This window comes from Apus apus, chromosome 5 (assembly GCF_020740795.1).
Source record: "Apus apus isolate bApuApu2 chromosome 5, bApuApu2.pri.cur, whole genome shotgun sequence".
NCBI classification, from domain to species: domain Eukaryota; kingdom Metazoa; phylum Chordata; class Aves; order Apodiformes; family Apodidae; genus Apus; species Apus apus.
The window spans coordinates 24,312,389-24,338,477 of NC_067286.1; the positions used below are offsets into that span (position 1 = coordinate 24,312,389).

Genomic DNA, 26,089 nt, shown 5'->3' on the forward strand with positions numbered 1-26,089 from the left:
GCCTTAGCTGTTTGTAAAGAAGCAGTAATTATGTGGGGCATAGAAACAAGCTGGACTCCCTGACAGCTGCATGTAGTCCCCACACATGTGACTGCAAGGTTAGGGGTGCACCTGCTCCCCCTGAGGGGTTTTGTCCTTGCCAGATATTCACAGCAGAGTGTGCACAGCCCTAGCCCTCTGCAGCCTCCCTGGCCACATTGTCTGCTGCAGGAGCAGCTTCAAAACATCACACCCAGCCAGGTTTTGGCAGGGGCACCTTGCCTGGTTTCATGCTTTCCACCATGGCCTCCTGAAGGAAGAAGACAGGAAAAGGAAACACAATACAAGGGACAAAAAACTGCAGGAGCTGGTTGGATGCTGGTGCAAAATTTGCTCCCAATGGCTGAAGCTTTGCCTGTCATGGGGCAGCTAAGGCAACAGAGTGAGGAACTAGTAAGCAAAAAGAGCAGTGAGGCTGCAGCCACCCTAACCTCAGTTTGCCACGATCAAAGTGTCAGGATCAGCTGCAAAGAATTCCTCTGGTTCTCACATTACAAACTCCTGCAGGCCCTAATCCTCGTGTTTCTTGCCTTATTTAGCACCAACATCCATCGTTACATTATTTGTACAGACCTTTGACTTTGTTACCTCGTTTGGATCTTTGATTTTTCAATTGTAAACATACCCAGAGTGGTGGTTGCACAGCTGAAGCCACCTATCAACACAGCAGTTTTCTGCTGCTTCCTTGTCCCATTACAGATGACATCTGTATGCTGGGACATGCATCTTGCCACAGGGGACCTACACAGGCTGTTCTTAGAGACACATGTGGTCCAAAGCAGTGGCAGAAGGTACAAGGTGTGGTTAATACAGCACCAGAAGAGCTTCTTTAGGAGGTTTCTTTGAGATGGGACTGCAGAGAGATAGAAGCATCTTCACAAAAGGGTAACTGCTTACAGAACTGGAGAAATCTCTTGCTTCAAGCATCTTGCCCTGGACTTGGGTAGACCACAGGTTCCAGCCTGGGCCTGTCTGGCAGGTGGTTAGGGAAGGAAGATGGGAAGAGGAAGACTAAGGAAAGAGGAGAAGTAAAAGGACATACATGACTCCCTAGGAAGGTCAGGTTTGAGTCACAGTAGCCAAAGAAGAACGAACATTTTGAGGGAAGCACTGTCTGTAACCAGCTGGGACCTCCACTGTTGTACTGGTATTTTCCAGGTATGGTGCTGCTAGTCCTTACACAAATGCTTTCCTTATCTTTTTCTTTCAGTTTTAGAGCTGCATTCCTTGCTTGAAGGATTAATGGGCTGTGTAACAGTGACAGGGAGAGCCCCATTCCACTGGACCTACTGCATAAAAGGAACCCCCTCAGGCCTCACACAACTTGGAGAAGATGTACTGGGAGGTGGTGTGATGGGTGAGACATGGCATGGTGTCATCCAGCCTGCCCTACAGCAGTCCCCACAAGCTCTGTTCTGCAGAAGTGCAAGGCCCAGCTGAAATCCCCATCTGGATTTTGACTGGAGACCAATCATAAGGGCCTCTACAGACGGTGTGGCCGTGATGCAGGTGAATACCCTGACACCATCAACAGCCACATCCTCAGGGAGGAGAGTCTGCTCACCCAGCTGTAGGGAGAAATGCCAGAGTTCTGGAAAACAACAGCAAAACCTACTCAGCTGGGGAGGCTCAACATGGTGACTGTGAGTCATCACTGAAAGTCTGTCTCTGCAGTACCAGAGAATTTCTCTTCTAAACACTGTGTCTGGAAGTCAGTTACATCTGACTTGCATCTCATCCAACACCCTCCTACAGCTGGGAAATCCAATCCAGGCAAACAAGCTTCATGGAAGCTGGCAGTGTGGACCAGGCAGAAGCAGAGGATTTGGAAGACAGCTGTGTGTTTGACCAAGCTGACCACAGCCTTGAGCACCAGCCACAAGGAGCTCAGAGAGAGCAGGTTCCATGGGTAAGGATGGACCCTGGGGCTCAGGAGCAGTGGAGAAGGTAGCGTGTCAACACTGACAGCACTTTGGGAGGCTGAGTAAACTCTGGTGCCCTGGGATAATGCGTCTGGGTGAGTAAATTGCACTCTTCTTATGCTCCCAGGTTTCCCTAATGAGAAGAGATGTGGGTGCATTAGCAAAAATTCCACACATTAAATACCAGCTGGAGCAAATGTCTGTCCCCACAGGGCTGGCTACTTTGACTCCAGGACACCCATTCTTCAGCAAACCCTGCATTTTGTCTAACTTGATGGGGCATTGTGTCTAACTTCTTTTGATGTTACATCAATCAAATTCTCCCTTTTCACAAACGTTATGCTAAAATGGCAGTTTTTCTTTTGTTTCTGCTACCATCACTTTTCTAACTTACTGTACTGGAAAATACACATTTTTTCTGATACATAGGCTGTGAATCTTGGCACAGTGCCTCAAGCAACCTGGGATGGGGGAGGGAGAATCACAGAAAAGTTTGGGTTGGAAGGGACCATAAAGACCATCTAGTTCCAATCCTCCCTGCATGGGCAGGGACACCTCCCACTAGATCAGGTTGCTCAGAGCCCCATCCAACCTGCTCTTGAACACTTCCAGGGAGGGGGCATCCCCACCTTCCCTGGGCAACCTGTGCCAGTGTCTCACCACCCTCACACTAAAGAATTTTTTCCTTGTCTGATCTATATCTGCCCTCTTCTAGTTTGAAGCCGTTCCCCCTTGTCCTATCACTACACACCCTTGTAAAAAGTCTCTCTCCAGCTTTCCTGTAGCCCCTTCAGGTACTGGGGCTGCTATGAGGTCTCCTCAGGACCTTCTCCAGGCTGAACAATCCCAGCTCTCTCAGCCTGTCTTCAAAGGAGGTGTTCCAGCCCTCTGATCAACTTCATGGTCTTCCTCTGGAATAAGGGGGGGTGGCAGAAATGTGCTTTTTAAATCATCTTCATGATAACAGAAGTGGTGCCAAAACTTATCTTGTGCAATAGGCATTGACATGCAAAGAGCCACCACAACAGAAAACCACAGAACCAGCTGTGGAACACATAGGAAGGACTAAAAGTACACTTCCTATTTAATCGGCTCAATTGATGGCAGATCCAAAGTGGAGCTGAGAATTGTATAAAACTCGAGTTCTGCTGATTTGTATTCCCTTCTCTTTCCCATAAAAGAGCAGTAACTTCTAAGGTGAGTGGCAAATGCCATTAATTTTAACTAGAGAACACTGTTCTGAGTCACATCCCAAACACTGCCAGACACAGCAGCCTGAAACAAATTTAAAAAATAAAAAAATAACTAAAAATTTAAGCCCACGCTGACAAAGCTGGAGAGGAAAAAAACAAACAAACACGAAACCTGATTCTTACCGTACGGTTCAGCTCTTTACTCTTGCAAATGGATCAAATTCTAGTCACAATGAGTACCTGTCCCTTTTCTTTCTTGATTTAATTAATTATTTTCCTCTTCCTCCATTCCATTCTCTAACCTCCTCCAACCCTCTTTTTAATTAGTGCTCTTACAACTTAAAAAGCTTAAGTAGTGATTCAGGGAATCCCTACAAACAGCTTGTGAATTAGTTTATGAAATCTCTGGTACAATAGTTTTAAGATCTTTAAGGTCAGTCAGCTTTCTGATGCAGAACTGCATTACACATTTTCTGGACTAAGGACAAGGCACATTATTAATTGATGACTGCTGTAATGTCATCCCATTGAAACAGGTGGTGGCTGGACAGAAATGACAGTATTTGTGTTTTTTTTTCTTTTTTGGAGAGAGCTAAGATTTTCCACAGGATCAAAAATAGTGATAATGCTGTTATAGAATACAGCTCAAAATAAATGGCACAACAACAAAAAGGCAGACTCTTGTCTGTGGGACAAGAGAAGGGAGGTATTATTGACTGTAGGAAAAAGCACAGTCTAAAGATTCTGGAGAAAGTAAAGACAGCTTGATTGGGAAGAAAAAGCCAGCATGTGGAAGTGGCACATGAATGTTACCTGCAGCTCCTTCTGCCAGGAGAATAGGCAGTCACCTAATCCCTAAGGAAACAATGCAGAAATTTCAACAATTGTCTTAGTCTGGATACAGGTACATCTTGTGTGGTCCTAAGAACTGTACCAGAACCACTTATAGAACCATTTACAAGAGCTTTGCCTGTTTGCCACATTATTCTGGTCCTCCCAAAACCCATCTTGGAGCTGAGATACTGCTGTCCCATTGCTTAAGCTCCACAGCTGCTTCAGTCCAGTCTCCTAGGGAGTCCTCAGGTTAGGATTTGTGCCCGAGGGACAACTAGCAGCAGCAGGGTACACAAAAGCATCTTAGCCACACGGAATGCCTGGACTCCATTCAATTTGCTAACCAAAAAGACAAATCCAGAGTCCTAAAACTCAAACAGCAGGTAAGCATCTATCAGTTGGATTATCAGGATGCTAAATTAGCACTCCTCACCCTGGACTTTTCATCTAGTTTGAAAACATTATTCATGTGACAACAACAGGCAGGAATCTCATATGAATTTTTATTATTATAAATACTATGTCAGAACAGAAAGGATGGTGCCATGCATCAGCTCCGTTCTGTTGCTATTTTGCATCTTCTTTCTTGGCTCCTGCTTCTATTTTCAGGGGTTCTGGAGCTGCACGATAGGCAGGAAATGCTTCCCAAGGACTATTTAGATCAAACTTGCGAAATTCCTGAGATAGCTCCACAGGCTCTGCCACTACCCGTTTCACTTCATCATCATACCGCACCTACAAGAGCACAAAGAACTCAGGCCAGTCACTTCCACACAGTTCCCACAGCATCTCTGCTATTAGCTGTACCCAGCAATGACCCACAGCACCCCCTGGTGCAGGCAATCCTGCTTCTTATGCCATGAGTAGGCCACAGGCCTCCACCACAACTTCAGTTCTCCTCATTATTCAACAAGAGGCCTTCCTTCAGATGCCACCAAGATCTCTGGACTGTCCAGGAAAACCGTCCTCTTTGCTATTGCGTACCTCAGGTGTTTTGAGTAACCACCCTGAATACGGGGTGCTCAACTTACAGCCTGTATGAAGTTCACATGGAATAACACATTTTGTTTGTCGTATGACAAAGGAATTTCCCCAGAGTCACAGAAACATGGCAGCTTGTCCACCCAACGTAGCTGGGGACTGCTCTCATGAATCTTTACAATGTGGCAGTTTGTTGGGTTTTAGTTGCCCTTCTTAGCTAACACTCAGAACATGGGACAAAAAGACAACTGGGGTGAAGTGTAGATGAATGTCAAGACACTTCTCATTGGCTTGACTTCTACTCACTGTGCCAGTCCAGATCCCCAAACCACAGCTCAGGAGGTACCGTCCAGACGTCACTAGGATTTCTAGTTTTCTTAAAACCCTCTGTTGCCTGCAGAACCTCACTGTTTTCTCCTGAGACACAGCTCAGTCTTACAAGTGCACAAAATACAGCTGCTTCTGCAAGGCAGTCATTTGGGAACTAGGTAAGATACCGAATGCACTCATTTCACTTGTGGTTTGACACACAGAGGTCTGGCAAACGCCAACAGTCAGTTCAACTAGAGTTTTATAATCTGGGCCTACAAAACTTCACAAAGTGGAGTTCCAACTGCACCAAGATCAATTCAGTCCTTCATTCTTCTGGGACTTTCCAGTTTTGCAGTGGAAAGTTTAATCTTTCAGAAGACATGTTAAAAGCAGAAGCCCTTTCTCTGACAAGTGTCTTTGGTGATTAAGTTTCCTCAATGTCTCTGGCCTTAGGCTGCCTTATTACTGACACTACTTTGTGATGACTTCAAATTTCCATGCAGGAGACCTATACAACTCCTCTGGGATACAGACAAGTGAAACCTCCTTAATGCCTTTCAAAAAAAGGATTGCAAAGCAGTCACATTTCTGTACTGAAACTCAGGTGAGAGTATGGGAGATATTTGATAACTTCAGACATGAGCATATCTCCTACCTCCACATATCCAGACAGTGGAAAGTCCTTCCTGAAAGGATGGCCCTCAAACCCATAGTCTGTGAGGATTCGCCTTAGATCAGGGTGGTTGGCAAAGAAAACACCATACATGTCCCAAACCTAAATGAAAGGGAGCCAAGTAAGTTGTATTATATTTGAAAAACACAAAACCAAACAAACAAAAAAACTCTCATGTATAATGACCATAATATCTCAGTTCCATGTCTGGCTTTGTGCAATGCCAGAGAAATTTATGTAGCAACTAATTCCAAAGCAAATCAAACACCCTTTTATCTCCTATTCTGAAAAGGCAGCCAGGGAAACACTTTTCTCTTTCTTCTCCAGGGCATTCCAAGAACCAGTTTATTTAGGAAAACGCAGCCCCTCTCCACAAAGATTCTGCTCCCAGGTACACTGGCACTCACCTCTCTTTCATACCAGTTTGCTGCCTTGTGCACAGACACTGCTGAGTCAACAGGTGTCAGCTCATCCGTGTATGTCTTCACACGGATCCGACTGTTGAACCGCAGAGACAGGAGATTGTAAACAATCTGAAGCAGAATAAAAAAAGTCACTCGTCCTGTACAGTGTTTCCAGACCTCTTTGCAGTACAGTGCTGGCTAAGCAAAGGCACATAAAGATTATTTTAAATATTCTGTATCAGCAGAATCACATCCAGGAGTTCAGAGCTGGGCACTAAAAGACATGGTTGCAGCTGAGGTTCCAATAGCTTACCACTTTGATCTTCAGAAGTTGTCTTCATTTAGACAGCTGTTCTATCACCCAGTGACCCCTCCCCACCCCAGAAGGAGAACTGGGAAAAGGAAAGGAGACCCACGGGTTGAAATAGAAGCAGATTTATTAAAATAATAATAAAAACTAATACCAATACAAAACTCAGAAAGCTATAATCAGCCCATAGAGTGGCTGCAAGCTGTGTGCTTGGATTTTCCTTTTGCTGTCAGAAAGCTAAAGTGTAGTCAGAGCTGCAACAGCACCCACAGCACTTGTGAAACTCTCCAAGTCCTGCACCTGTGAGCAGTTCTTACCTCAAAGCGGTACTGCCGGGATGGGACATCAACAGCAGTCAAGTCAGCCAAGGATTTGAACTGGGCATTAGTGTGATCTCGAAGGAAGGTCAAAACTGGAATGATCCCATCTGGATGGATGAGAAGTTCCAGCTCATTGAAACACGTCACCTGATGAAAACAGTGGAAAGGGCATCAGTACAAACACCAACAGGACTGAACATTATGCTGAATCCAGCAGGATACCTAAACAAACAGAGTACAGCAGACACATAATGACATCAGAGAAAGGGGCTTAATAATAGCAGTAACTTTCATGGAATTCTGACATCTTTCTTCCCCTGAGCAACTTCTGAAAACAGCTAACAAACAAGCAGCGCGTTCACGGGGTCCCGTTCCCCCTCCAGGAACAATTTATTGAGCTGCACCTACCTGTACTTGCTGGATATACTTGGGCAGAATCTCAGCCACGTACTCCCCAAAAGCACACAGCTGTTTCTGTTCTACTTCATTTTTTGGTCTGACAGTAGCTAAAGAGAAAAATAAAGTTCCCAACATTAGGGCAGGGAATACAGAAAGTTACAGAAAGGAGTGACTCTCATCCCTGACTTAAAAATCTCTTCAAGCAGTCTCAGACCTGGTAGCCCTCAGCTGCTGCCTCTCAGTAGCTCTGGCAGAAGCCAGGCAGCTGCAGGCTCAGGTACCTGCAGAGTTTATTTATGGCAGATCTGAAGTTAAATACCACATATATGTATAGTGGAATACAGAGGCACTGTAACAGAACCATTGCAGGAGGAACACTCCAACAAGATGACAGAAAAGCAAATAACAAGATGAAAAAGAAAAGGCAGAAATGACAGAACAACCTGAACTTAGATACTGCTCGTGACGTTCAGCCTGGATCTAGAAATGATTTTTGCAGACAAAATAATCCCGGTTTTGTTTTAGGTGCCAGCACCTCAGCAAGGCCCCGAAATCACAACACACGTGGCTCTCGTATCGGTTTTCTGCTGCTGTTGCTTTTTGCTGCGGCTCCAGCTCGTTGCCAGCCCCCGGGGCGGCGAGGGGCAGGCTGTGCCGCCGGGCAGCAGGCGGGGGCACGGCTGCCGACACCGCCGCTCTCCTGCGCGGGAGCCGGGCCTCTCCCGGACGGGCGCCAACCGCTTCCCGACACACTCCCTGGGAAGCTGTGTCGCCCGGGAGCGCCCCGAGGCCCGGGCGGGACACGGGCGGGACACACACACACAAACGCGCACCCCGCGGCCCCTGCACCCCCCCCGCCACCGGCCCCGCCGCCCCGCTCACTCACGCCGAGTCTCCGCGGCCGAGCTCCCCGCCAGCCGGGCCCGCACCGCCGCCGCCGCCGCGCCCGGGCCTGCGCCAGCTGCGGGGAAAAACCGACACGTCTCAGCGGCCGCCCCGCGCCAGCTCCCCGCGGCGCCGCGCCGGCCCGGCCCCGCCGCTCCCCCGGGACGGGCAGGCCCCCCGGCCCCGCGCCGCCTCACCTCGCAGCGCCGCCCCGCCCCGCAGCGCGGCCCGCGCCAGCCCCCGCGCCGCCGCCAACATCCCCGCCGGGACACGGACCGGCAAGGGCACGCGCCGGAAGCGGAAAGCGGCGCTTCCCCCGCGGGGCGGAAGTGCGCGCGGGGCCGCCCGGGAACGCTTCCCGGTCGGCGGCCGGAAGCGGCGAGTGCCTGGCGGGGCCTGGCGCAGGGTGAGGGGCTGGGAGGAGCAGCCGGGGCGGCGGCGGGAGGCTCCGGGGCGGCGGCATGAAGGGAGGCGCCGCAGGTGGGTGTGGTGCGGCCGTGCGGGGACGCGGAGCGGGGACGGGGCAGCCACGGTGCTGGGGGGGGGGGCGGCGGGAGCAGCGCGGCCGCGCCCCGGGCTCTGCGGGGCGAGGTGACGCTCCCGCGGCTTTCAGAGCCTGGGTGCGGCCTCCGCCTCCCCGCGGGCCGCGTCCCGTGCCCCCGCGCCGCGCAGCCCGCAGCGGCTGTTGGGTGCGGGCGCTGCCGTGGCGTCTCGTAGCTGCGCCGGGTGTTGGTGCCCTGTGGGCTGGCGCACGGCAGGTCCTTGCTTCAGCAGTGCCAAACTTGGGCTGTAAGGTGTTGCTTTACGGGACGCTTTGCAGTTTGTGCACCTCTCTTTCTTTACAGTGGAGCTGCTATAGACACAAAGGGGAACTTCGTGTTTAGAAGGAAGGATGGGAGACTTATGTCAGCCTTACTTGCTGCTGGCATTTACTTTGTGACTTGGTACCAGTCCTCTTGGAATTGTGCAGGGGGGTGGGGACGGCTGGTTCTGCTGAGCCAAGAGGGCAGAGTGTTTCAGCCATCCGTATCATAGAATCATAGAGTGGTTTGGGTTGGGGGTTGGAAGGGACCTCGAAGATCATCCAGTTCCAACCCCCCTGCATGGGCAGGGATGCCTCCCAGTAGACCAGGTTGCTCAAAGCCCCATCCACCCTGGCCTTGAACAGTCCAAGGAACAAGGCTTCTCTGGGCAACCTGTGCCAGTGTCTCACCACTCTCACAGGAAAGAATTTTTTCCTAAGATCTAATATAAATCTATCCTCTTTGAATTTAAAACTATTACCCCATGTTCTACCACTACAAGCCCTTGTAAAAAGTCTCTCTCCAGCTTTCCTGTAGGCCCCTTCAGGTACTGGAAGGCTGCTATAAGGTCTCCCTGGAGCCTTCTCTTCTCCAGGCTGAACAGCCCCAGCTCTCCTGGTGTTCTGCATGGTTGCTTCGGCATTCTAGGCTGCAGCTTCTGGGCACCTTGGCTGTCAGGATCAAGAGCTTTAACTGAAGTGGGAACCAGTTTGCAGGATTAGGCTTGTACTTGGTAAGGCTGGAAAAGTAGTACTGATGTGTTCTGTGCTAATTGCAGTTACTCAGTTTCTTGCAGACTAATGTATAGTAACTTTTCAGACAGAACGATTGTAAAATCACACCAAAGGTACAATTAAGGAAGGTCATAATGAGGGATGGGACAGACTTGTCCAGCCAATTAGCAGAGTAGACAAAACTTCTTGCAAACGGAACTTGCACAAAGGACTTAGGAGCCCTCCTGTATCAAACAGAGCTACTGTAAGAAAATGCATGTTTGAAAAAATAAATCATGTAAGAAAAAGTATAAGTCTCCTGGAGAAAAATTCGGTCTTTGGGACACATTGTACTGGAAATCATCTTCAGCATTAATTGAAGAAATTTATTATAACAGTCACCATGGCTAATAGTTGAGGTGTAAAAATAAGTGTTAAGTTAATGTAGACAGGCATCTCTTTGCTCCTAATGCTGTCAAGAGCCATGTTTAAAAGGAGCTCTTTTCTACAGCAGTCCTTCTCTGGTTCAGAAGCATTTTCAACCCACTAACTGTGTGGACCTCTGCAAACAATGTCAGGTACCTCCTAAGAGGTGCTATCTTTTAAGCTGAGTTCTCTTTAGCAGTTGGAATTCAGTGGCTAGCAACATCTAACAGGTTATTTTGCATGCTGAAGGTGTCTGGCACATTAACAAACTGGAGTGTAACCATCAGTTACCTCATTTGATTAGCTTGGAGGACTGGTGGTTATGTCTGGCCGACTTCTCGTGCATCTTTTTGGTGAAAACAAGTTCACCTTACTTGTTTCCACTGCACAGACTCATCATCTTGATTTTAGATGGTAATTATCTCCTCCTTATTATATGAACTGCTGTCTGTGCTCTTTGTTAGTGTGGTACTGTAATCTTTTTTACATCTAGCCCAGCTCTGGTGCTGCCACATTCTTTTGGCTTCAAGAGTTTCCTAGGGCGGCTGCTGGACTTTCCACTTGAATAACTGCTGCTGCATTTCTTTGTGTCAGTGAAATGAGTGGTGAAAAGATATGCACATCTCCCACTCCTGCTGGGAGGTAATGCTCACTGTGCTGGAAGTTGGGTATATATTGTAATTTTAATTATGCCAGCTTCTCATTTGTTGTTTGAGATTCTGAAGCTCAAGCAGAAGTTTCTGGCAGCACTATTTATATTCGGTCTAAAATATGCTGGCCTCTTACCAATGTGTCTGATTTTTCCCTGTACCCTCAAGTACTGCATCATCTTGTTAGTTGGAGAGAGAAAGCCATCTAATTATTGTGATTTTACAGATTGCTGGAGGTCTGATCTGTGCAGCACCATGGACTCATCAGAAGAGACTGGAGGCTCCTCCACAGAAGAGAACTACTTTGTGAACTACACCTTCACCGACCGCTCCCACTCAGGCCGTGTGGCCCAGGGTATTATGAAATTGTGCTTGGAGGATGAGCTCTTTGCTGATGTTACAATATCAGTGGAAGGCAAAGAATTCCAGCTGCACCGTTTGGTCCTCTCAGCTCAGAGCTGCTTCTTTCGTTCCATGTTCACTTCCAACCTAAAGGAGGCCCACAACCGGGTGATTGAGCTGCAGGATGTTAGCGAGAGTGTTTTTCAGCTCCTTGTGGACTATATTTACCATGGGACTGTAAAGCTGAGGGCAGAGGAGTTGCAGGAAACCTATGAAGTGGCAGACATGTACCAGCTCACTGCCCTTTTTGAAGAGTGCTCTCGTTTCCTGGCCCGTACGGTGCAGGTTAGGAACTGTCTGCAGGTCATGTGGTTGGCAGATCAACACAGTGACATGGAGCTCTACACAGCTGCCAAGCACTGTGCAAAGTCACATTTGTCTCAACTGCAAGACACGGAGGAGTTCCTACACCTGCCTCTTCGCCTACTGACAGACATCCTTACAGGTAAGGAGTTGCTGAGACTAGCCAGGATGTGGATGTAGAAGGAGACTTTCAGAGAGTGTATCAGGGATTGAGCAAAATAGGTGGAAAGATCCAAGCTTTCATAATCACTGTCTGTTCAGAGGCTTAGTTAAGCAAAGCAAAATATTCTGGATAACTTAATTGGAAAAAAACCAACCCTATGAACTGTACATAAATCACCTAAGCTATAGAAGAGGGACATAGATGATGCTGGTAATTCTCAGCAGTTCCTGAGTCAGCAGGTCGGAAGCATTAGGGGTTTTTAAACATGGCTTACTGTCAACAACTTGTTGTATTTTTGTTTGTATTAAAAGTAAAACAAAGAGAAGCCTTAGCAGAAATTAACATCTTATGAAAGTCACTTTTTTTTTCCCCTTCAGTTTGTAATCATTTAACATAGTAACACAATAACCAAATGTTTGTAAGAAAGCTTGAGCACAAACAGTATTTTTAGACTATGTTAGTATTATTAACAATTGTATATAATTGTTAGGATTATCTAGGCTAGGCACTTGGCAGACTGAAATAGAGGCATTATAACATCTTAGGTAATACAGTAATTACCATTCTTGCAAAGGTTATAGCCTTCCACAGTAATGGAGGCAGTGACTCAGGGCTGTGAAGGATGTGTCAACACATCAACAACTGAGTCAAACTGCCAACAATTCCTGAAAGATTCTCTGCTACCCTAGTAGGTGCCGCCAGCGTCTGAAAACCACTCCAGGATGCTGCAGTGACAAATCCATTTTCATGCATTTATATATCATTGCTAAAGGAAGCAAGAATGTAGAAGCAGCTCATACATTCAGATGTACTGGACCTGGAAGCAGAGAAATTGCCCCTTCTGCCTTAAATTAAATAATTTTGTAAATGAGTAAATAGCTATGCTTTGTGTGTCATCTGTTTTATATCCTGTTACAGCAATGAACCTACCATGACTGGCTTCTTTGGAATACTGGTAAATCTGTAAGGCTTAAAATAGCCTTTAAAGTTTATGCTATGTATATGAGCATTTTTATAGATATTGAATTATGTTCTGTTGCATCTGAAGAAATTCAGTTAAAAACCTATTGAGATGTACTGGTAGCTCAAAAAAACTATGATAAGAGTAGTTTTGATAACTCTCTCTAGCTGAAGTTTTTTAACTAAGTTGTGTCTTCACTAAAGTAAATAAATGCCTAAAATTATAAAGTGAAGCTATAGAGGTCAATCACTCCATGTAGTAACACTATTTTTAGGATTGTGGCCTTTACTGCTTGTGGTTCTAAATTAAAACAATTGCTCAAGAGAACATTTTCCCATGCATCATCTATTTCCATATATAGAATAACATTACTCAATATTTATGCTGAAACTTAGCTTGTGAAATGGATTAAAATCCAAAATAGGTTTCCATTGCTTGTAGGGGAAATCTTACTGGTTTACAGTTCCTGCATCTTTATTTACTGAATGGACAGTTAAGCAGAGGAAGCTATTAGTGGCAAGGATTAAAAAAAAAAATCATGAAGGTAGTCATTGATTAGTATTACCTTTTGTTGCACTCTAGGACACATTTCAAAATCAAAGTTTTTCCATTCAGCCACTACATCGGATGACCAGCTGAAGTAAATCCCTTTTACTACTAAACAGAGGTGAAATACCTGCTTTTGTTCCATGCTTTTCCCCCTCCCTGCCAGTGGAGAGGAAAGTGTAGGAATTTGATGCCTTTAGCATCATTGAATTCAGGGTTTGTCATGAGAGGAGACTGCAAAATCAGAGAGCCTTCATAAGGAAGCCTCTCGGTGAATACAGGCATAATTGCTGGTGTTACAGCAGCAGGCTGGCTTTCAAACTGGAAGTAAATGCCTAAAATATTCTAGGTAATGTACCGATGATGATGATGCAATACTTTCTGGCATAACCAAAACTTCCAATTATGTGTGGAAACAAAACTGAAATCTGATGCAGTCTGTGGCGTGTTCCCTGCTGTCACACTGCTAAGGAAGGCTGTAGAGGCTCATTGGGGATTTCCAAATGTTAAGAGGATAGCAGCAACACCAGATGTTCAGTCTTGAAGGTCAGCTGTCTGACAGTGCTCAGAGAAGGAAAATTTCTGCAGATGGCTTTTGCTAGATAGGTTTATAGGACCAGCCAGAAAGAAAGGCAGGTGCTGAGAATCTCAAATAAGAGAATCTTTTTGTCAAAATGCTTAAATGAGAAAATATTTTTTGTTATCACAAAGCATGTAAGTTCTCTCACCCTCTTTCTCTTGGACATAGGTTCCTTTGTTGAAATTCATCCAAAGTGCTTAAGATTTGGCAACTCTGTCTTCAGATATTTATCCAAACTGATTTCTGGCTGGCAGTGCTCATCATGCCTGCCAAAATCTATAAACGTCTGTACCTCTTAACTCTCTACAAAGTACGGTTTGTGGTGGGAGTGGGGGGAGTGTGTTGCAGGAAAAGGATGTTCCTAAGCACATACACCTTTGTCTAGGTATCATAAAGGCTTTTCTGTCCCCAAACCACAGATGGCGTTCCATGTTCTCAGAATCCAACAGTTGCCATAGAAACCTGGATCAACTTCAACAAGGAGGAGCGCGCGGGCTTTTCAGAGACGCTACGATCAAGTCTGAAGGTATAAAAAGACCTTGTGTTCTGGGGTTGATGTAGAGCTTGCTGGTTTCACACTTCCCAAGGGAGGATATTCTGCTCACAGGTGTGACTTGAAAGTCACAAAGCACAAGTGCCATTGAAATTCATGGTGCTTATGTGAGGAATACTTTCATCCTCATAAACAGCAACTCCACTGACAACTTTTTTTAATTGAACCTGAGGCTGCTTTCTCTAGTGATTGGTGCAGGGCCACAAATAACTTATTTCACAGATGCTCAGTTATCAAAGGGACCATACAGAAATCGGAGTTTAGCATTGCCCTTATAATAATTCTACTCCATCAGTGATGTAACCAGTCCTTACCTAAACTACAGACACTTGGGTTCCAGTGAAGTCTGTTGCTGTTTTGCTATGTCAGACATTACTGGTATCTTGAAAAGGCTTTGAGGCTCTGAATCCTGAACACTGTAGGGTGTGGCAGGACTTGTGAAGCAGAAAAATTTGGTCTTAGGTGTCACTGGTGTTTGTGTAATCAGGTCCAGTTATGCTGGCTGACACACTCCTCCTTCCTCTCAGGTGATTGGAGAAAACGTTCACATCTACCTGATTGGAAAGGAGTCGTCTCGTACCCATTCACTTGCTGTCTCTCTGCATTGTGCTGATGATGACTCCATAATTGTGAGTGGCCAGAACAGCCTGTGTCACCAGATCACCGCAGCCTGCAAGCACGGTAGTGACCTGTATGTCGTTGGTGGTTCCATTCCACGGCGCATGTGGAAATGCAACAATGCGACTATAGACTGGGAATGGTGTGCCCCCCTGCCCCGTGACCGGCTCCAGCACACCCTTGTCTCCGTGCCAAGCAAGGATGCAATATATTCACTGGGGGGAAAAACTCTACAGGACACTCTCTCTAATGCTGTGATATATTACAGAGTACGAGACAATGTCTGGACAGAGACAAGCCAGTTGGAAGTGGCAGTCTCTGGAGCTGCAGGTGTAAACCTTAACGGTGTCATTTACCTGTTGGGTGGGGAAGAAAATGACTTGGACTTCTTCACCAAGCCCTCTCGGCTAATTCAGTGCTATGACACCAACACAGAGAAATGCCACGTGAAGCCATACGTGCTGCCTTTCGCAGGGCGCATGCATGCTGCCGTACACAAGGATGTGGTGTTCATTGTAGCCGAGGGGGATTCCCTGCTGTGTTACAATCCCCTACTGGATAGCTTCACCCGGCTATGCCTGCCAGATGCCTGGAGCTCAGTACCATCCCTCTGGAAAATTGCCAGCTGCAATGGCAGCATCTACGTCTTTCGCGACCGCTATAAAAAGGGTGATGCAAATACTTTTAAACTTAACCCAGCCACCTCTGTTGTAACAGTCACAAGTGGCATCAAAGTGCTGCTCACTAACCTGCAGTTTGTCCTGGCCTAAGCAGGAAAAATAGGGTCAGGGATAGGAAGGGCAGGAACGGTGTTCTGCTGTGTAGCTCAGAGGCACGCACCACCCTCGGCACCAGTCCCAATTGCCACGAGCTCACAACATCCAATGAAGACCCCATCCTCTGTACCTGTGCAGAGGAAGTACAGACTTTCTGGCTGTCGGCCTGTTCTTTGACATAGTACTATTAAAGTTGAACTGCTGCATCTTAGATTTCAGATCGACTAAATGCTATTACTTTGATCCCTTGATGGTAAGCTGCTTGTGTTTGAGACCCAAACTGCAGCAAATGGCTTTTTTATCTGGGAACCAATCTGCCAATAACAAATCCTTTAATACATGGACAATGTCCTCCTTGGCCCAGACTGCTAGTTTTAACTACCTGGGAGACTGTGTTGCTACCACAGAGTTAGATGTGTACTTTGTCCTTCAGGGATGTCCCCATTTAAACATTCCAGCGTCCCTACTGCAGAAGGAGGGACTGGCAGAAGTATTTACAGCAGACAGATTCCAGAGCTGACCCAAAGACCTTCAGTAGGTTGCATTATTCAGCACTTCTCCTAGAGGAGTGGTAAGAAACTAGGAACTTGCTTACTGCTCTAGCATAAAGGAGATCCTTTTTATAAGCATTGGCTTCCTTTACTGTATAGGGAATCTCCACCTGTAATGATAACATAGTGTTGGTGAAAGACAGAATTAAGATCATGTCCTCCTACACCTCTCTGTTGGCACTGTAACCATTTGGGTAACAATCTGAATAAAGTCTCTGATGAGACAAAGTTTTTTTTTTTCCTTTGCTGCAAATATTATAGAACTTCCCATGGATTGGAGTGTGGCTCACCACTGATATTGTGTGTGGGAGAGAAGAACTGTGGGGGTCTAAGAGAATTAAGATATATACCATAAGGAAAGAAAGCTTTAATGAAACAGCCCAACCTCACCTTTATCAAAATTTATGTAAAAACTTCTTTATTTATGGTCAAGAAGTACAGTGCTTAAGCCTTCCGTAGATCATTAAAAAGTAAGGTTTTTTTTAAAGCAGCCGAGATGAGATTTTGATAATTCTTACTGACATTATGCAGTTGTCCCAGCGATCACGTTCCTGTGAAATGTCTCCAGGACCTGGACTTGCTTCTGCCGAATGAGGATGTGGGAACGGATCTTGGCAATAGCCTCTATTGCTTCCTGAGGGCTCCAGTGATGCAGCTGAAAAGGCAGAAACCTTGCAAGTGAAAATCTATTCCATCCCTGCAACAGTTAATGGAGCGTTCCTGGCAGCTACAGGCACCATAAGAATTGTTAGAAAACTTGTTGCTTTGCTTGTTCCCTTTACTTCATGTTCCTTTTAGAGGGGCCTGAATGTCAATTAAAGTTCATGAAATGAGTTCCTCAGTTAAAGAGGGATGGTTGCTGCCTGGGACCTCAATTTTCTGTCTCACTCGTGTTTCCATGGTGTTGCCAATAGCTTCCTGCCCATGTCCCACCAGACAAGAGCAAATGTGCAGCTTGCTTTTTTGTTCGGTTTTTTTTTTTTTTTTTAAACTTTACTAGTACTCCCATTGCACTTCAGCACTTGGTGAGAAAATGTTCCCTTATCACTGAAGGAAATTTTTCCACTTAATAACACCAACAGAAGAATCCACAGGTGCAATGTTGTTGTTAGTGCTGGCTTACCCAGTTGGGTCTGTGGAGGAACTCGGAAAACAAAAATCACTTCTTTTGATCCTGAACTGTGTTTATTGAAAAGCTTAGAAAGCCATTTCAGTTAACCAAGGAGAAAATCTGAGCAACAAAAATGGATGTTCATCTGTTCAGTGAACCTACCCTCATGAACAATTTGTTATTCCCATCTCAATCTGTTCCTTCATAGAAAGAAGTAAGAACCACAGAATCACTCAAAACCTCTTGAGAACTGACTATATTAGTGAGCTTTCTGAAGTCTGACTCATCTGCCAGACCAGCAACAGATACTTAGTATCAGACCGGGTGTTTCAAAGCTTTGTTGCAACAACAGTTTGTCTTTCTTTTAAGATCAGAAGGTGTTTGCAAGTGCCTGTGCTAATAACCAAGCTGGGAGAGGCAGGCTGTAAAAATGAATTAAAAGACTACTTACAATGGCAGCTTCACCATTCTCTCCTTTCCAGGAAGCATTATCTTGACAGTTATCACAAGCACAAGGTGTGCAAATCACAGAATCACAAAATCATCAAGGTTGGAAAAGACCTTCAAGATCATCCAAGTCCAACTGTCCACCCTACAAACCCCTAACCACTAAACCATCTCCCAGAACACCACATCTACCTGTTTTTTTAACACCTCCAGGGACAGTGCCTCCACCACCTCCCTGGGCCACCTGTTCCATTGCCTCACCACTGTTTCTGTGAAGAATTTTTCCTAATATTCAATATGAACCTCCCCTGGTGAAACTTGACCCCATTTCCTCTTGTCCATTGCTGGTCACCAGGGAGAAGAGGCCAACACCCACCTCACCACAACCTCCTCTCAGGTAGGGAGAGCAATAAGGTCTCCCCTCAGCCTCCTCCAGGCTGAACAGTCCCAGCTCCCTCAGCCTCTCCTCATCAGGCTAGTTCTCCATACCCCTGAACAGACTAGTTGCCCTTCTCTGCACCCTCTCCAGCACCTCAATGTCCTTCTTACACTGTGGTGCCCAAAACTGCACACAGTACTTGAGGTGCAGCTGCACCAATTCCGAGTAGAGGGGCAGGATCCCCTCCCTGGTGCTGCTGGCCACGCTATTCCTGAGGCAGGTCAGGATGGTGTTAGCCTTCTTTGCCTCCTGGGCACACTGCTGGCTCATGTTCATCCAGCTGTCAATCAGCACCCCCAGGTCCTTTTCCTCTGGGCAGCTCTCCAGCCACTCCTCCCTAAGCCTGTAGCGCTGCTGCGTGTTGTTGTGGCCCAAGTGCAGGACCCGACATGTGGCCTTATTGAAACTCGTGCCATTGGCCTTGGCCCATCGGTCAAGCCTGTCCAGATCCCTCTGCAGAGCCTTCCTGCCCTCAAGCAGATTGAGACTTCCAGCCAGCTTGGTGTCACCTGCAAACTTACTGAGGGTGCACTCGATCCCCTCATCCAAGTCATCCATAAAGATGTTAACCAGGAGCAGCCCCAGCACACAGCCCTGGGGAACACCTCTCGTGACCAGCCCCAACTGGGTTTAACTCCATTGAGCACAAGTCTTTGGACCCGGCCGTCCAACCAGTTTACGATGCAGCAAAGTGTGTGCACATCCCAGCCACGAGCAGCCAGCTTCTCTAGAATGCTGTGGGAAGCCTTGTCAAAGGCCTGGCTAAAGTCAAGGTAGACAACATCCATAGCCCTTCCCTCATCCAGTAAGCAGGTCACCTTGTCACAGAGAAAGATCAGGGATCAAAGATAAACTAGATTATCAAAGAGAGCTTAGATGGCAGTTCAGGAAACATCAAGTTTCACTAGTGTATTTACCTTGCATTTGGGCCACATTCTACAAAACAGCTATGTAAGTTTAGGGCCTAGCTATGTATCTCTCCAAATGTGTCTCCAGTCCAAGCTCTGTAAAATCATGTAATATTACTGCCCCTGTACATGCTCAGGCTTCTTGAGAAAAAGCAAGCTGTAAAGGTTGGGTGCATTCATCCACACTGTATGAAAATAAACCCCATTTAGCACAGAATCTTTCTTACTTGAATTAAATATGCTGCCACCATGGTGGCACTGCGGGAACGTCCTGCCTTGCAGTGCACATAGACACTGTTACCGGAGGCTCGATGTTTCAGGATGAATTCAACTCCCTTGTGGAGGTTTTCCAAGGCAGGCACTCCAGTTAGATCCACAGTGCTGAGACGCAGTTGCTCCACGCCCATTGCCTCCCATTCCTGAAAGGGAGAGAGCAGGTGTGATCAGTTAACTTTTTGGGCTTATATTCTTGTATTTGCAGAGTGGTGTACGGGGAGTTAGTGCTCCCCTCCCCTCTCCCCACTGAACCTCCAACCCTTTATTGCCACCCTCACGTTTTACTGGTCTGTCGCACAGTTTTAGGAACCGGGTTACGAACGAGAAGGCCACTTCTTTGCTTTCAGAGGGCTTGGCGGTCGCGGCCAGGATCACGGCAGGGGCGGTTCGAGGCTCACCTGCGCCGGGACAGGCAGAGACCTTCCCGGGGAGCGCCTGCCTCACCTGGGCGGAGCAGCAGAGGAAGCGGGTCTCGTACTCCTCGTTCAGGGTGACCACGGCGCGCACGTTCTCCTCCGCCACCAGCTGCGGGCACAGGCACCGTCAGGCCCCGCCGGCCCGGCCGCGCCGCCCGCCCCGCCGCGCCCGCCTTACCCTGCGGCTGCGTCCCCGCAGCGGCAGCGCCCCCAGCAGCACGGCGCTGTCGATGCGGTGGAACCAGGGCCGGCGGGACGCGGGCAGCTCAGCCCGCACCGCCGTGTACAGCAGCGTCGGGTAGAAGAGCAGCCGCGCCGCCCCGGCGCCCAGCGCCGCCGCCAGCCCCATCCCCACCGCGGGCCGCGCCGGCCGAGGGGCGGGGCGGCGGAGGACGAGCGCACTGAGCGTAAGGAGACGGGGGAGCCCCCGGCGGGCTGGTGGCGGGGCGGGGCGGGGCGGGGCAGGGCGGGGCGGGGCGGGGGGAAGGCCGCCCGGGCAGGGCGGGCGCGCGGCCCCGGCCCCTCCACCTCGGGGCCGCCGTGGTCTCTCCCGGAAGCGCCGCCATCTTGCGGAGCCGGCCTGAGGCGGCGCAGGGAGGCGAGCGGGGCGCGGGTGGATCCCCGGGGGCAGGTGAGGGCGGCGGCCGCCAGGCGGAGCCCGGGCCGGGCAGGGACGGCGCGGAGCGGGAAGCACGATCCTCCTCGCGCGGGTAACGGCTCTCCTCTTCCCCCTGCTCCCCTGGGCTCCCGGCGGGAGGGCCACCCGCGCCGGGCCGCGGCAGCAGCCCGTGCAACGGCCGCCTCGCACCCGCCCGCCCCTTCCCCCCGCGGCGCGGAGGGGCTGGGCCCGCGGGGGAGCCGCCGCCCTGCCCGCGCCGCCCCGGGAGCGGCGGCCGGGAGCCTCCTCCGGGGCCCGGAACCGGAGGCTGCCGGTTGTCGTATCTGCTCCGGGCGCTGACAGCCTGGGGCGCCGCCGGGCGCTGCAGGGGGCGCTGCGGCTGCGAGCGCAGCCCCGGGCGGCGCCGCCGTGGGGGTGAGGGGGCTGCGGCGGCCCGGCCGGCCCTGGGGCTGGGAGCGGCTCCCCCGGGCTGGGCTGGGCTGGGCTGGGCGGCCGGAGCGCTGCGGGGCGGCCCGGGAGCTTATCCTGTGGAGGTGGCGTGCGGCGGGGGTCTGGTGTGGGCTAGGGAAATAGCTGCTGGTGTACGGGGGGGGGTGGGGGGTGGCGAGTCGTGTGTACCGGGCGCACGAGAAGGGAATGGGAGTTCAGCGCAGGGTGAGGATTTGCAGCCTCAAGTGTGAGAAGGAGTGGTGGGCGCTACTGGGAAGAAGTAACGAGGAAAAGAAAACAAACGGGAGAGGCTGAACACAAAGTGAGTTATAAAAGCGTGAAGAAGCAATAGAGGCTGATAACAGCATGAGATTTTTATAGGATTATTCATGAGTAGGGAAGCTGAGAGCCAGCATTACAATAAAGTGTTCAGCTTTCACTCCTTTAAATTCCTGAAGAGTTGTGGCCCAGACGTTTTCGCCTTTAATGCACAGGTATTCTTTTCTGCCTGAAGTTGTCGGGGAGCATTTTTCAGATGTTCCAGCTCTTTTGTATTGTACTGCTTGACTCTAGTCATTGGATGTGTTTTATGGGAAGCACACTTGATTTAGAAAAACGTTTGGTGGGGATTTACATCTTGAAATATGCTTTCCTTCGGGTCTACAAGAGTTTTGACTGAGTATCTTGAATTTATTTGTTTATTCGTGTGTGTGTCTATCCGTCCTTCTAGTCTTAACCTTTGAACTAGCAATCACAATCATTGCTAAATATTCTCCTGGTGCCTTTAGCCATCTTCTCTGTTGCATTTCTATAGATTAGTTCATCAAATGTTGCTGAACTGACTTGGCATTGCATATCCCTAAAAAACCCATCGCATTATTTTTTTTCCTTCCCCTCAGAGATGTTCTTGGGAGCTTGGCATAAGTGAGATACTGTACTTCCTAGAGTTGTGTCTGGACCCAAGTCTTTAAGAGGTAGCTTTGTTGGAAATACTACTGTTGTGGTAGGTGTTTAAAAACACTACTTAGGTCTTTACGCTGTGATAGGAAACGTTACAGTGTTCTTTTACTGTTCTCTTGCAGCCTGTCCTCACTTTCAAAGTTATTGCTGATATTTATTCTGGGAAAGTGTATGCTGTTTTGTAGAGTGGGTTCACCCTTTCTGCATGATCACTCTTGAGCGTCTGTGTTTTTCCTTTCTGATGTTACATGAGAAGAAATTCAGTCCCAGAGCCTAACTCCTTAGTTATGTGTCTGCCCTTATGTATCTGCTTCTTTTTTGTATATGAAACCAAATAATAGATGCAGGCTTAGGAAATTGTGTTTACATGTGAAAGAAAGCAGGAGCACAGCATTTGTAGGAAAGTATGTGGTTGAAAAGTGACTAATAAAATCAGGAACACTAAAACATTAAGATTTATGTGTTAGGTACTACAGTTTTGAAAGTATATGGCTTACAGCAATGAGAAGAACTTACCTGTCTTTCATAATGGGAGATATGGTAAAGAAGCCCACAGTAGTACTGTGTACATATTTGCTGTATCCACCTTTTGCTAGTCTTTCAAAACTAGATGCATTTGTAAGATTGCCATTACATGATGGGGAGAAAGTGTGTTTAACTTCTATTTCTTCTATCAGTAAGGATTCTGAAAACACATTGCCTGGCATTACCTCTCTGAAGGGAAAAGCAAGAGAGGTGACAGTATCATAGATTTGCAAAAATTGTGTATCTCATCAATAATAAATCCATAATTTGCAAGGTCCCTTGCAAGTGGCCTTTCCGTCAATTGAAGAATCACTGAATGAAACTAATTGTGGCTCTTGGAGTAAGAGAAGTATTTATAATATTGTGTAACTTCTCTTTTAAAATTACTGCAAATGCTATTATGCTGAATTAGTCGAATTTTGTGAAAGACAAATGTTTATGTGGTTCTTAAATATTTTAAACTTGCATTGAGTTAAGTAAAACAGTGCCTATAATACACTCTCTAACTGAACTTAGTAAGAAATTTTGTTATGAACAGGTTGTTACTTAACTGTTTCTTGCATCTTTCTGAAATGTTATTACTGATTATCAGTGACTACGTTTCTTAATTTCATCCGTTTATCTTCTGGGTTTTCTGCTGCAAATCTCTTTAGTGGACTTGCTCTAATTTTTTCTTTAGTGCTTTTTTTTAGGCTAGGTGGAAAATTATGCAAATTATCTTTCTTTTTTTTTTTTTTTTTTAGATTTCCTGATTATTAGTGTCTAACTTTATTATCCAAGAACCCACTGTTCTGACTTTTGAAATAGAGAATTGTTTGGCAATATGTCCATGAAGCAATGTAGTTTTCCAAATTACAGTGTGAGTTTTGCTCCTGGAACAGAACCAATATAGTCCAACAGGTGTATATTTCTGTTTCTTATTTATCAGTGTTGCCATGAATGTCTTAACAGTTTTAGTTCAGTTTAGGCGTGTTTAGTGTTGCTCCTTGTCCTTTAGTTTGCTATTTCCCCAGACTACTTGCAGAGTTATTCAGGGGCTTCAGGCAAGAAAGTAGCATTTTTATCCATTAATCAGTTATTTGGCAGAGGAAAAACCAGTATAAATCAAAGCAGAGTAAAATGCTTCAGGATGTATTAGAATGGGAATTGCAAATTGAGAAAAGTTATCTAGGTCCTCTAATGGGTATTTCTCTTGAAGCCTATGCTTCACCTTATCTTGAGTTGTGATTCTGTTACAAGTTTTCTTAAGGCAAGAGATTATCTTGTTTGGAAAAGGTAACCTGTAGTCTTGTCATTACAGATGCTTGTGTTATACGAAAAAATGCAAGACACCACCTTTTCTGCTGTTGCTGTCTACACCTAATTTAGATTGTCCTGCCAAGCCACTTTGGTTTTGGGACATAACAGTGTAAAGAGAGAGCTTTTGCATTCATGTGTTCAAGAGAAGATTTCACTAACATCAACTGAATGTCATCTTGTTCGCACCTGATGCAAGATTCAAGCATGTAAAGCTAAAATATATGTTAGGTCAAAGCAGGAAATTTGGGTAGAGCAAGGGAGAAAATGTAAACTGTGTTAAAGCTCCTATGCAAATTAGTCTGTAAATGCTTTCCTGTAGGGATGAATAGCTCACAAGTCTGAACTGTGATAGACAGAGCAGGGTTTTTTGTCTGACGGCAAGAAATTAGGGCACAGTCATCATCCCAGGTAACAGTAGACTTCTTTCTAACAGCTGGAGTAGCATAAAACTTCCAGCCATCTTAGCTCTGTGCATTTTAAAAGAGAAAGCATTGTTGGTAACTGAATTCAGGATGAGCAGTGAGCAACTAGATAGCTGAACAGAAATCTTCAGTACTTTTCAGTTCTCAGTGAAGAATTTCAGTTCAGGTGAGGCACTTTGTGGAATAGGTGTATGTGTGTGAAAGCTTTCTGCCAGAAGTAGAATCATTGTCCATAAGCCATCTTCTCTGTCCTGTGTACGCATGTTACCCTTTTACTTTCAGTATTTGCAGTCTATCATGGTCTGTTTTTTTGTTTTGTTTTAAGAAAAGAGATAAGAGGATATGTGTTTGTTGGGTATCTAATGTCAAGCTGGTAGGATATCTGGCGGGTGTTCTGGTTTTTATGGTTCTATGTTATGTGTTCTCTCAGAACTGAATTCTCTCCTGATTCTCATAAGAGCTCACATGAAGTTCTGTATTGTCTTACATTGTTTGTACTTGAAATTCATTTGAGTTTTTCAGGATGCTGGCTGTTCGGTTTGTTGTTTTTTTTTTCACCTCCATCAAAATTGTTCTTTCTGGTAGCTTTCACTTCCATCTGCAGGCTGTTTAGTACTACATCTTTCACCAAAAAAATGTACTTATCTTCTAGATCTCAGTATTTCACATGTCAGCGTAAAACTATTTTTTTTAAACATCTTTTTGTTTAAAATTCTGGTTTTCACTGAATCCATTAATATTTGCTATTTTTGCCTCAAACTATGCAGTTAAAAATATATTCCTACATATGCACTATGCACAAATCCTTCAGAATCTGTTGGAAAGGTAACACTCAAGTCTGGGTTTTGTTTTGTTTTTTTCAAAGAAGAGGAGCTGGTTGTTTATGAAGTCTGTAATTCAAATTAAGTATTTGTCAAACAACACCTGAGTCTACATACAAAAATGATAGCATTGTTCTTAGTTTACTCTATGTAAAGATTTGCGGGATGGACACCAGGCATCTTATTATCTCTGCAAAATCTTACAATATAGACCTTTGAAAAATTATTCTTCAGAAGGCAATGAAGTATTGGTCTTTCAGGGAGACAGAATACATTTTGAATATCACATCTAGCTCTTGTATTTCCTGTAGGCACAACACAGTGTAAAAGTCATTATTCTCTCATTTATAGCCTTAGATTCCTAAGCAGAACACCATCTCAAATATTTTTGCCAACTCACCTGCGCCTCCTTTTTATTTGCCTTCCAAAATTTCCTGGTTTTCCATTTCAACTTCTAAATTAAAAAATTCACACCTGAGGACAGGCCAGCAAGAATTGAATTTCTTTTGTTCTTTTTTTCTTGCCCATCATTGTGTTATAGCTGTACAGTATCAAGGACAATTTATAAGTGAAATAGTAAAGATTCCTTGCACAGTAGTAAAAGACATTAGACACTTGAAAATGACCAACATGCATTTTTGGGAAAAAAAAGGTTGTGCATTTACTTCTCTAAAGCAGTTTCAACTGCTCATAAATCTGTGCTTATATGCTTGATTACCTAGCAAAAGATGTGAGAATACTCTGATATTTGTGGAGTTAAGCCACCCATATTACATTTTGAATTGTGCATTCACTATCAGAGACTGGCTGTAGGTGGTACTATCTGTGTTTCACAGTGTGGAAGCTGCTATGACACTGATTCTCTGATGCAGAATTTTATTTAGGTTTTCTTTTAATTTTAAACAATTTTTCTTTTAATTCAAAACTAAGTTAAATGGGTGTTTCATTACTGCTTTCAGGGGAGTAGGAAATTTGAAAAATATAGAGATTGTTGGTTTAAATACCAGCACTTTTATGTCTACTTGCAAGTCACATAAACAAAACAATCTGACTAGTGCATTTCTAGTTCTGAATTGGTTACTACATTCCTTATACAGCTG

General features: G+C 46.3%; 4 protein-coding genes across 22 annotated transcripts in view; 2 read left to right on the plus strand and 2 right to left on the minus strand.

Annotated features, from left to right (window-relative positions):
• Nucleotides 1-4,477: 4,477 nt before the first annotated feature.
• On the minus strand, nt 4,478-8,624 carry NDUFS3 (NADH:ubiquinone oxidoreductase core subunit S3). The gene is made up of 7 exons (XM_051621024.1): nt 8,470-8,624; nt 8,274-8,348; nt 7,397-7,494; nt 6,986-7,135; nt 6,362-6,487; nt 5,937-6,056; nt 4,478-4,723 (listed from the first exon to the last, which is right to left on the minus strand). The coding sequence occupies exons 1-7, from the start codon at nt 8,528-8,530 to the stop codon at nt 4,556-4,558; spliced, it is 798 nt and encodes a 265-aa protein (XP_051476984.1). The 5' UTR covers nt 8,531-8,624; the 3' UTR covers nt 4,478-4,555.
• A 6-nt stretch (nt 8,625-8,630) lies between these two features.
• On the plus strand, nt 8,631-16,545 carry KBTBD4 (kelch repeat and BTB domain containing 4). Of its 3 annotated transcripts, XM_051620999.1 has the most exons (5): nt 8,664-8,752; nt 9,602-9,808; nt 11,091-11,711; nt 14,239-14,345; nt 14,900-16,545. In XM_051620999.1, the coding sequence occupies exons 3-5, from the start codon at nt 11,120-11,122 to the stop codon at nt 15,758-15,760; spliced, it is 1,560 nt and encodes a 519-aa protein (XP_051476959.1). In that variant the 5' UTR covers nt 8,664-8,752; nt 9,602-9,808; nt 11,091-11,119; the 3' UTR covers nt 15,761-16,545. The 3 variants fall into 3 exon arrangements, with proteins under 3 accessions (XP_051476960.1, XP_051476958.1, XP_051476959.1); XM_051621000.1 differs by lacking the exon at nt 9,602-9,808 and having other exon boundaries at nt 8,631-8,678; XM_051620998.1 differs by lacking the exon at nt 9,602-9,808 and having other exon boundaries at nt 8,637-8,752.
• Nucleotides 16,546-16,708: 163 nt separating this feature from the next.
• Nucleotides 16,709-20,360, minus strand: PTPMT1 (protein tyrosine phosphatase mitochondrial 1). The gene is made up of 4 exons (XM_051621026.1): nt 20,093-20,360; nt 19,943-20,023; nt 19,450-19,641; nt 16,709-16,972 (listed from the first exon to the last, which is right to left on the minus strand). The coding sequence occupies exons 1-4, from the start codon at nt 20,261-20,263 to the stop codon at nt 16,841-16,843; spliced, it is 576 nt and encodes a 191-aa protein (XP_051476986.1). The 5' UTR covers nt 20,264-20,360; the 3' UTR covers nt 16,709-16,840.
• Nucleotides 20,361-20,417: 57 nt separating this feature from the next.
• CELF1 (CUGBP Elav-like family member 1) overlaps nt 20,418-26,089 on the plus strand; it is a 59,373-nt gene continuing 53,701 nt past the window's right edge. For 8 of the 17 annotated variants that reach the window (XM_051621013.1, XM_051621014.1, XM_051621010.1 and 5 more), the window contains exon 1: nt 20,418-20,545. The gene's annotated coding sequence lies outside the window, so the exon portion shown is untranslated. Of the gene's footprint in view, nt 20,625-21,787; nt 21,966-26,089 lie in introns of those variants that run through there. The other 9 variants (XM_051621007.1, XM_051621017.1, XM_051621019.1 and 6 more) reach the window with 4 other exon arrangements.